The 12,200-nt window shown below is 34.9% G+C and overlaps 1 protein-coding gene across 2 annotated transcripts in view; it reads right to left on the reverse strand.

Moving 5' to 3' along the window:
- Window positions 1-12,200, reverse strand: part of LOC150098746 (structural maintenance of chromosomes flexible hinge domain-containing protein 1-like) — a 733,568-nt gene that overhangs the window by 59,951 nt on the left and 661,417 nt on the right. For both annotated transcript variants that reach the window (XM_090405871.1, XM_090405872.1), the window contains exon 45: window positions 11,763-11,866. In XM_090405871.1, the coding sequence (XP_090261997.1) occupies window positions 11,763-11,866 (104 nt within the window). The remainder of the gene's footprint in view (window positions 1-11,762; window positions 11,867-12,200) is intronic.

A 12,200-nucleotide genomic window follows, 5' to 3' on the forward strand; every position in this document is an offset into this window, starting at 1 on the left:
AATATCTAGATTAATTACTTGGAAAAATTTAAATTAAACAAGCGAAAAAATAGGATTAGAAAATTTTCAAGAAGAATGCAAACAGGAGTATATATATATATATCAATACTTGAGGTAGAAAAAGCCATTAAAAACTTGAAATGTGGAAAGGTAACTGGACTAGATGATATTTGACCAGAAATACTCAAATGTGGAGGTATAAAAATCAGGTCAAATTCCAGTTCCCATCTATAAAAAGAGGGAATAAAGCTGAATGTGAGAATTACAGAAGAATTTCTCTACTAAGTGTTCCAGGTAAAATTTATACAAGCATTCTTGAAAAGAGGGTGAGAAAAAAAACAGTGGAAGAGAAACCTGGAGAAGAATAAGCTGGAATCAGGTCAAATAGAGGTTATCAAGATCACATTTTCATTTTATAACCAATTGTTGAGAAATCATGGTAATACGACAAGGATCTGTACTGAAGTTTTGTAAATCTGTAAAAGGCATATGACAAGTTGCCTAGAGAAAAGTTTTCAAAAACCTACAATTTGTAGGGTAAATGGAACATTATACAATGCAATACTCTTTTTTTTTTTTTTTTTTTTTTTTAGAGTGGTGAATAAGTGGAATAAGCTGCCACAGTCTGTTGTGGGTGCTATGACAGTGAATGAGTTCAAGGCAAAGTATGATAGATACTGTGTGAATGTCGAATAGTTGTGATGTACATGATGTTTAGGGCCTCTCTCGATGAGTCTGACTCCTTGGAGTCGCCCATAATAATAATAATAACAACACATAATTTATATTTAAGTTGTGAGTCAGAACTGGAGGAAATACAGGAAGATGATGTATGGGGTAAGACAAGGATGCACATTATTTCCAATCTTCTCTCTCTCTCTTCTTCTCTCTTTTTCATCTGATATGGATCTGAGAATTGGGTTAGAAATAAAGCACTTGACCAAAGGCTAGAGACCAGAGACATGAGAGTTCTGAGAAAAATTAAGAGTGAGCAGATGACAGCAATGGTAGAATCACATTAAAAATGAAGATATCAGAAAGGAACTTGACATTGTTAGCATTCAAGAATGTGTGAGAAGAGCTAATCATAGGTGATTATGGCAATTTAAAACAGAATGGGAGAGGAAAGGTTAACTAAGCAGGTGTTTAATGACAAGATAGTGGGAAAGAGATCCAGAAAGACCTAGATCTAGGTGGACTGATTCAGTCAGAAGCACATCAGAAGAATGAGGCATTGTGGTCAAGGTGTTGGAGAGATTGATAAGGAATGGAATACAGAATTGGGTTGATGGACATGACATTCTTTATGAAGGTCAGCATATATTTTTAAAGGGAAGGTCCTGGTTCAGTAATTTACTTGCATTTTATGATAAGGTGACGAGTGAGTTAGATAAGGGAAAATCATATACAGTGATATTCTTAGACTTTGCAAAAGCGTTTGATAGATTACCACATATCTAATTGATAAGTTGGTACAAGCTGCAGAGGATGGGAATAGACAGTATATACAGGTTAGATGGATCAGAGATTGGCTCTCTGAACGATACCAGCAGGTTGTGTATGATGGAGCAGTATCTCAAAAAAGAAGGGTGACCAGCAGTGTGCCCCAGGGTTCTGTTCTTGGGCCCCTGCTGTTTAACTTGTTTGTAAACAATATATCATGTGGACTGACTGGGGATCTTCAGTTATTTGCTGATGATGCAAAGTTGGGAAGAATTATAGATAGCACTGCAGATGCTGAATCCCTTCAGGAAGATTTAAATAGACTTTTTACTTAGACAAAAGAGTGGGGTTGTAGTTTTAGTATCAATAAGTGCAAGGCATTGCATTTTAGAGTGCAGAAATATAAGGCTATATATTATATTGATGGTGCCGTACTGCAGGAAGTGGATGAGATTAGAGATTTGGGAGTGATGGTTGACAATACGCTGAAGTTTAGTGGGCATATTGCTAGGGTTGCACATTGTAGTGCTGCTATGATAAGAAGTACTCTAACATGCAAGAATAAGGAAGTGGTTGTGCCACTGTATAAGGCACTGGTCAGACCACACTTGGACTATTGTGCTCAGATCTGGTCACCTGGTTTTCAATGTGATGTGGAAACATTGGAGAGGGTCCAGAGATGAATGACTAAGATAATATCAGGAGTTTGGAATGCTAGATATGGAGAGAGGTTGAAGAAATGTGGATTGCAGAGTTTGATGGATAGGAGGAAGAGAGGTTATATGATAGAGACATTTAAGTTAGTGAGAGGATTTTATCAGATTAATCCAGAAGGTGAGAGGGGATGAACCAGAAGTCATTCCTGGAAGTTATGTAAAAGTGTGGTGAAGAAGGGTGTGAGGAGTAGATTTTTTACATGGCGAATTGTCAGTGAATGGAATGCATTACTAGAATGTGCTGTTAATGAAAGGAGCTTTAACACTCCTTGCATTAACAATGCAAGGAGCTTTAGATTGCTCACATTAAAATGAATGTGTAGACTATCTGCATTATCATTCTCTTGCATGGGGATGTGGTCACATGACTGCCATAGCTGAATAGCAGAGGATTAACAATCAGAAAGGTTGTGGCTGAGATTGACATTAAGGTGAACAAGGTTTTAGTGCAATTTCTGTTGATTTTAGAATTTTTCTTTAATGATAAGTTCATCATTATATATATAAGTAGGTAAAATAAACACGAGTTTACTTTACCTGCTTGAGAAGGAAATGGATACATTTTTCTTTTAATGTAATTTAATCAGCATAATGCTTACAATATTACAAGACTGCCAACTGGCAGTCTAGTTAAAAAGACAAATTTACTTTAATCATACCCTGAGGAGAAACAAGAAATCAAAACACTGCTGTCAACAGAATCCCCTATACAAAAGCACCAATAATGGCAAATACTGCAAGTATACATTAAGTACTGTAAACAACAAGATATTCCATAATTTATTCACTAAAACCCTTTTTCACTTATCCATAACAAATTCTATAATTACTGATCACTTTTGGAACTTTTATTGCTGCAAGCATCCGTTTGCATATCTGATGAAGGAAGAGATACATTGTTATCCTTTTCTTCCAATAATTTCATTACCAAGATAGCCTTGTAAGTTTAAGTTCTTTTTTCAATAAAATCTGTTAAAAATCTTTGAAATGATCCATCAGAGATCAAGGGAAAACAAATTAAAAATATAACTGTTTTTATGCTCTGTGATATTGTATTTTTCAAATTAACACAAAAATAAGAGTATTTCTGAAGGGGAAAAAAACATTTATCATTTACTCTGTAGCACATTACTGATGAATGTGGGAAGTAATTAAGAAGATAGAAGAAACATACTAATATTCTTTTTGAATAGCTGGAGGTTGTAGTGCTTGAAGAAAATCTGCAAACAAAAATGACAGCTGAAACGAAAGAGGAAGCAGGTTTGGCAAAAAGAGTTGTGCAGCTGCTTGCTGTGTTATTACAAAGCAGCTTGTTGTGTAATAATACCGCTGGTTTAGCAGAAAGTGAAGATATGATAGATGCCAAATTCACTGAACAGTACTCATGAAAGTACCTGTAAACAAGGGCAACAAGAAACGGTTCTGTGAGTGGTTTAAGTGTGAGAGAGAGAGAGAGAGAGAGAGATAGAGAGGTTAACAATTAACTGTACTCTTTTGAACAGGATTAGGAATTTTTAGGAAGGATTTTGGTAAAACTAAACATAAGAATAGTATTCTACAGTTTAGTAGATCTGAAATTTGTACAAAGTTGGTATCTGGAAGGTGAGATCGGAAATCCTGTGAAGTAAATGGCATTCCAAGAAAGATAGTTCCTAATCCCACAAAGAATAAGGGAGATTTTGGTTAACCTCCAACATAAGAATAGCATTCTTTTAAGATTGGAAAATTTACAATTTGTATAGTGTTAGTATCTGGAAAGTGAGGTCTTGAGAAATAAATGAATTCCAAGAAGAAAGCTCCAATGCTGCTTAGTTTAGTAATATGGATATTATCAGAAACAAGGAAGGGAAAAGTGAAGTTTTATTTTTTATTAGAGTGAGAGAGAGAGAGAGTTGAACTGTGTTTTGTAATACTGGAGATGGAATCAATCTTGAAGCTTGGGATTTGAACCCTGCAAAATAAATTAAATTATGTAAAGAAGAATGGAAAGGAAGTGATAGCAAAGGGCACTGAGGGGGAGAAAAATGACTCCATGAGGTCTTGGAGTAATAATAATAATAACACACAGAAAACAATTAGAAAGAAAGCTGATCATTCAATTGCTGATGAGAGAAGAGAGACCAGCTTAATATTTTTAAAAGTTAATTTTTTTATGTTGCTCTGACCCACAAAAAGTTAATTTTAAATCTATACTACAATTTGTACTTATGGTGGGCTAAAGATTCCCCCCCCCTTTTTTTTAATCAATTTTATATATATTATTTTATATTTGTAATTTTTTTTTTACATAGTCAAAAAACTCTTCTCTAAAGAACAAACATGGGCTTTCAAACTTTTTCAATCCATTTCAGGCTCCCAAATATAAGGAGGTCTCACACCAGGTAAAAAAATTCATCTCCCATCTAAAGACAATCATTTGAATCCAGAATCTGTTGGTTGGAGAGCAGGTACACTAGTCACTCATCCAACCAAGTTAGCAAATAAGTTAAGGGGATAAAAATCTCTTATTGTTTTTCAGCCAGTAAGCGAAACTAAGATCGAAAACTACGTTCTGTAATTTCATGCCGACGAACTGTCGGCGTATCCAAGCGTAAGTGACCACTTGGTAGTGCTACACCATGGCAAACTCTGATATTCTAGCTAGACCTAGAATATCAGAGTTTAAGTGAAAAGAACTTACATACTTTTGCTATACGATTGCCAGAAAGGTGTGTCACTATATTATATTATAACATAGTATAACTAAGATGAAAAGCCACACGGCTATTTTTTTCTGGCGAGGTTGATAAGTTAAGGGGATAAAAATCCCTTATTGTTTTTCAGCCAGTAAGCGAAACTAAGATCGAAAACTACGTTCTGTAACGTTTCATGCCGACGAACTGTCGGCGTATCCAAGCGTAGGTGACCACTTGGTAGTGCTACACCATGGCAACTCGTTGCAAAGGTAGAGCAAGCTCCCTCACCGTTCTTGATATTTTCTCATAATGTAAAACACACAGCTCTTAGGAGATGTAGTACTGTTTTACATTATGAGGAGAGGTCACTGACCTCTCCTGTAATAATTTGTGCTCATTGTATTTAAATTGCCTGAGGTAAGAATATTCATTCTCTGTGAGACAGTGAGGATGATTGGAACACCATGTGCTAATGCTAATAAGGAAACACCGCACAGTCTCATGCAAGTTAAGAAGTTTTATATTTTAAGAAAAGGCCTGATAAAGAACCGACTCTAATGAACATTTATTGTTTGCAGGAATTTGTTGTGAAAATCCAATTGCTCTGTCCAGTAAACTGACTACATGTAAAACAAACTATTAATAGAACGAGTCAGAGAATGAATTTAGATACAGGAGATTTCAAATTATATCTTTTATTTAGAAGGCCTTGGATCCAAATAGTTTTGTAGTTACTAATTTAATTATATTTACTCTGTATATAGTTTTATTTAGTTTCATTAAATATATATAGAAGCAGTCCCCAGGTTATGGACGAGATACGTTCCAGAGAACGTCTTTAGGTTGGATTTATATGTAACTCGGATCCCTGATGAAAAGTGCATATATGGTAATAATAATAATACTATAATGGCTACAATAATAAATTCTTGGTTTAGAGATTCTTCAGAATCTCTAAACCAAGAATTGGAAATAATCAAAAATACAGCCATACTAAATGGATACAATCTTAAGACAACTGAAAAAATCATCAGTCACTTCCCCACACATCAACCTAGACAAGAACAAGCCCATAGGATTCCCATACCTTATGTTATAGGCATCTCCGAACATCTTTAAAAAATTATGAAGAAATACAAACTTGCTACTACCTACAAACCAATCAACCAGATCTATAACGTGTTACCTTCTCCTAAAGACAAACTCTCACCTCTGATGCTACCTGCTGTGTGTACAAGGTACCATGCTCCTGTAAATTGTCTTACTATGGACAGACAGGTAGATCTGTTCATAAACGCATTTCAGAACATCAAGACCATATACGTCTTATCAAACTGCAGAAATCTTGCCTCGCACAACACGGAGTTGAAAACCCAAACCATAGGATCCATTGGGAAAAGACCAAACTTCTACATAGATCTTTATATAAACATGAAAGTTCATATAAAGAAAGTGCTGAAGTCCTACTTCACAGACCAAATCTAAACCGTAATGACGTTCTTGCTATTCCTAAAGTATGGGAAATTGTCATACAAAATTGTGTAAAATAATTTTTATATACGTTATCTTATTTTAATGTAATCTTTTTTTCTTTTTCCCTCCAGATATATTTTAATTTAATTCTATAACATGTTACTGAACACATATTGGGATTTCATTGTAATCATATGCCTTAACTGTACTGACGATGTCCTAAGATACTTAGGATGAAATATTTACTTATTAAAACTTATTACTGTGGTTATTACATGTGTTTGTTAAGTCATGAATTCTCCACAGGTTTCATTGTACAATAAAAATTATCTGTATAGCTAATTATTTTTCCTCCTGAAAGGTGGCAGGCAGATGTTTGGCTACCTTACATATAAGCCTATCTATAGAAACATCAGCACATCTTTCTTGCACACTTTAGGGAAACCTATACAACCTAGAAGCACTAACTAAATGAAAATTAATATTTTCAATTGGTTCTTCATCTCAAAATTTGATATCATTTAGAAGCTTCTTTATAATTTGATAACCATGGATTGTGTATTTCTCTTGTGATGTGGTAGTAGTATGTAGAATATAAAAAAATTCATTCTCGTAATATGTTCAAATCAAGCATTTCTTCAATACTGTCCATATTTCCGTCATTACTTGTTTTTGCCAACATTGTCCTCAAAACTTTAATTTCCATGCTTATTCTACTTTTCTCTTTTTCTGTTAGTCTTCATATCTATGGTGCATAAGACAAAATGGGCATAAAGTAATTTCTGTTAATCAAAAGCTTACACTTTAGTGGAAACTGCACTATCTCAAAGTAGACTACTTTCACTGTTAATGCTTTATCCTAGTGAAATTCTTCTTCGTATCTCCTGATCCATCACTAAAAAAGTACATTTTCCAAATATTTGCAGTTTTCACTCTTTTAAGACTAGCCCATCAAGTCTAACACTGTTAATTTGTTCATTTTTGCTTTGATTTAAAACCATGCTCTGATTCTTTTTGCTGTTAGTATGTCGGCCATAGTTCTGTGTCACACTGTTTTGTCCAGTTTCTTCTGTAGCTTTTTTTTTTTTTTTGCAAACACAGTGAGGACAATGTTCATCACCACAATGAACAGCAATGCTACTTTTGCAGTCCATTATTAAGTGTAATTCACTCTAAATCAGTAATTTGAAGTGGTTTACTTAATAATGGACAGTTTCAAACAGCTCTTATATTTAAGACATACATTCATGATCATAACTATTTCTTCTTTTCCTATATCTACCTTGTCCTAATAATAAATTTAGTTTAATCCTTTATCCAAGTGGGAGCAAACAAAGTTTGCGCCTGAAAGTATCTTCAGGACTGGGGTAAGGTGGTACAACACCAGGACACTCCTTGCAAAGGTGGAGCAAGCTACCAACACTCCCATCTCAGTAGCTTGCTCCACCTTTGCAAGGAGTGTCCTGGTGTTGTACCACCTTACCCCAGTCCTGAAGATACTTTCAGGCGCAAACTTTATTTGCTCACACTTGGATAAAGGATTAAACTAAATTTATTATACTCTAACCAAGTGAAAAATAAACTTTCACCATCTACCTTGTCCAAACAAATAATGGAAATTTAGAAAATTCCAAATTCTCTATCATTTTCCTTATAGTAAAAATCAAATCAACAAGTGATCCCCTTTTCTAAAACTAAACTGCTTTTCTCTTTAATATACTTCTATTTTATCTCATATTCTTGTTGCCATTATTCTTTCATACAGCTTTGTGTATAATACTGTTATTCCTCTGTAGTTACTATATTCCTTTTGAGGCACTTTTATATACTGAGACAAAAATCCTCATGATCCAATCATGAGATATCACTCAACCATTTCAATCCTGAACTACCAGAAAATCTGATCACAATTTAACAGCCAAATCATCTAACATCCAGGGAATTTCCATTCTTCAACTTCCTTAACCCCTTAACGTACCAATTAAAAATCAGAAAGCGGTCATTTTTCTGCCAATTTTTTGGGTGAGAGTGATTTGCTGGATCAAATTCATCATTATTTGAAAAATAATGATGAATTTGTGCAAACGCAAACGAAATAGCTGATACACGCAGTTGTCAACTTTTCTTGGCTGAAAGGAAATAGGCACAAGATTGTCTAGTGTCTATATTCGATTGTATTTACAGGGTGTTCGGGATAAATTTGACATATTTATAATTAATTATATTTTTCCGTAAGTTACATGTATTAACACACACTTCTCTTCATTTAAAAGTTTGGACCCTTCTTCATTCATATACAAGATGTCAGAAAGGATGGATAGCTGGAACCCACCTGAATCATGGAAGAGAATAACTTGTATCATGATGATTCGTGCCCGCCATCAAAATAAGGATATTACGACTGCTGCCCAATGCTCCCTGAATACAGTAAAAACAATCAGGCATGAACTAGAGACTTGCAATGGTGACTACGAGGATGTAGCAAGAAGAAAGATCCCTAGCAGACGATCTGATTGCGTTCGTACAGCAGAATTCCTCGCAAATCTGCAGGAACAGGTGTTGAAGAACCCTGGCATTGGAATTCGGGCTTTGTTCGTGGAGTTGCTAACTGTAGTCAAGCCCTGGATAACAAGGGTAGCCAATGGTAGGCCGTATGTATGGCAGCAGGATTCGGCCCCTTGCCACACCTCTGGGAAAAGTCAAAAATGGTTGTCTGAAAATTTCTACGACTTCACCAGTCCAAATGTTTGGCCTCCAAACTCCCCAGACCTTAACCCCATGGATTATTTTGTATGGGGCGCAGTTGAAAAAGACACCAATCGCACTTCCAGTAATACAAAAGCCCAGTTAATGGATAAAATTAAAACAGTTTTTGCGGCCCTTCCCAGGGAGACTGTAGCATCAGCTTGTTCGAGGTTCCGAAGCAGAATTGAAGCTGTGATCGATGCTAATGGTGGTTATTTTGAGTAAATCTTGTTGATAGTATTGTAATTAACTCTGCCTGTAATGTTTTTTTGTCAATTCATTAAATTTAATAGATACAAAGAAGATTTTCTTTTTCCTTACGAAACTGTCAAATTTATCCCGAACACCCTGTATATGTAAAACCAAAATTCAAAATCAATTTTGGTGCAATAAACAAAAGACATGTCACAGACGTCTTTGTATGTTAAGGGGTTAATACTTTTTCAATCTCTGACAGACCTCCGATTATTTTTCTCATCTCTGTATTCATCCCAGTTTATTTCCCTATGGCTTTCATGTTTAAAAGATCTCTAATTATTTGCCACATCATTCTATTCTCTCTTCCAGTGGTCACTAGGTTTTTTTCATCTCCATTTATTAAAAAAACCTTGTTCCTCATTGTTCCTTCTTCTTTTACTCTTTATTAATCCATACAACATTTTCTTTTTCCCATTAATATGTGCCTTCTGAGGTTAAAAATGGATAATTCAACAGAGTTTAGCACGACGGGAGAAAAGCATTTCACATCCTCCAACCTGAAAAATACCCTCACTGCTGCTCCACATTAAATTCCATTTGATGAAAATATTTTTTTATGGCTTTAAATATGAATAGTGATATTTTTGTTTAAAAATTAGCAATTCCCAAGAATAAGTGGGATAAAAATGAAAGAAAAGTACTTTTATTTGCATACAAACTCATACGATTACAAAGCTCTCGTACAGGGTGATTGTAAAGTTGCACAACCAAAAGTTTGATTTTGTACCAATTGCTTCAAATTGTTAAAATCATTTCTAATGCCACTAGATGTCACCATCATATTATTACAAACTATCAGAGATGTCGAGTTCACTGTGATATGTACAGGTTGTTCTCAGCGTAGCTTTGTTCACTTGTGGAAGTGAAAAGTCTTTTTCCTAGCCAGAACGAGATTTCATTTTGGAAAGTTATTTTGCTAATCATTCTTATGCATGTGTTGCCTAGGAATTTCGCGAGAAATATTCTACAAGATATTCCTGCACTAATCATGATGAGATTAGTGCAGCATTTTTGGGAAACTGGATCTATTCCAGATAGGAATCACTCTGGAAGACCCTCCATTTTGACTGACGATAAAATGGATGGGGTAAAGAGAGCACTGCAGCCATACCCAACAAAAAAACTCAGGAAACTTGTGACGCGCAATCATCAATGTTATATGGTAGTGTTCAGAAAGCCTCAAGATTGTTACACCTTCATCCATATAGTGTACACTCAGTCCATGAACTGAAGGACCCAGATAAAGGCAAACAGATAATCTTCTGCAGATGGTTACATTCATTCATTGAAGAACATGGTATAGAGATGCTTGATACAGTTTTCTTCAATGACAAAGTCTGATTTCACCTCAGTGAGTATGTGAATAGTCAAAACAATAGAATTTGGCCATGTGAAAATCCACATGCTTCTCACGAAAAAGTTTTGCATTCTCAAAAAATTGGGGTTTGGTGTGCGATACCATGGTGTTTTGTATAGTGGACCCATTTTCTTTGAAATGACAGTGAATAGTTCCATCTACCAAGACATAATCAAACAGTTCATAGCATTCTTTGATGTCAGCAAATGCCATTGTTGTTTCCAGCAAGACAGTGCCATATGCCACATGTTGAATAGTACCATACATTTTTTGGCGACCATCTCATCTTGAAAGAATTGTGGGCTCCAAGATCACTGCCTTATTTTTTCCTTTGGGAGTATCTCAAAGGTGTTGTTTAACAGAATACTCCTCATACACTGGATGAACTCTTCAACAGCGACTGAAAATATCAGTGTGCAAGTGCTTCACAAGGTGGCATCAAATGGTAAAAAGGGCGCGAGTTTGCATTCACGAAGGACGTGGCCACTTTCAACATATGTTATAATGAGGTTCCTATTCTTCTTTTGTTATAAAGGTCCAATTATAACTTGTATTTCTAGCCATTTCATTTTTCATATAATTGTAATTAACCTTGACAAAGATATATGTTATTTCTGGGTTGTGAAACTTTATGATCACCCTGTAGATTGCAACATATCATTAAAGATTCACTTTCTGCATTTATATTTGGATTTCTTTCCTCCATTGCTCATTGAGCACCCTAGCCTGGATACTGTGAATGAATAATGAACATGGCAAACAATTCCATAAGAGAGTATGAAAGCAAGCAAGCAGAACTACATGATGATTGCTGATTTTGCTGACTCTTAATCAAAGAAACTGTCAATGACAACTTTCAGCAGAAAACTGTTTTCAAATGGAAGACTTTTTAAATTTAAGTAAATTTGCATATATGCATGCTATAAATTCATGTGAATGATTATGTTCATTTCTGAAAAACCTTGTTTAGTGATATGGCAATTTTAAGCCTATATTTGAATTCAGCATGGTGAGATTATTTGGACTCACCTACTTTTGCTTCATAACATCAATTAAATCATATTATTATTAAATACAAAATAAATGAACACTCACCTAATTTACAACTTTCAGCATGCTTAGTAAGCTTAAGTAAGTTTCTAGCATAAACAGGATTACCTTTCGGGAAATAACCTCGTATCCTGGTATGTGGAAGGGGTCTGAAATAAGAATTTCACTAGTCTTTCAAACTTTATATAATACTTATAACAGTAATTAATCAATAAATAAAATTATTGAAAATGTTGTAAGTAATGTCTTCTAGATTAAAAAAGTATTTTTTTTTTTACTTGGAATTGCATGAAATTTACAGAACTGCACTCCATGAATAAATCAAATGGTGCCAAAAAATTAGCACGTAGCAACTTACATAAAAATTGAAGACAAGATTATGTTATTCGTTTTTTATTTTCCAACTGTCTAAGGAAAATTCATTATTATTATTAAGAGCAACTCCAAGGAGTCCTTAGACTCATCGAGGGAGGTCCTAAACAT

Source organism: Typopeltis vanoorti, chromosome 15 (genome assembly GCF_054136105.1).
Source record: "Typopeltis vanoorti isolate ZY-2024b chromosome 15, IOZ_Tvanoo_1.0, whole genome shotgun sequence".
NCBI lineage: Eukaryota > Metazoa > Arthropoda > Arachnida > Uropygi > Thelyphonidae > Typopeltis > Typopeltis vanoorti.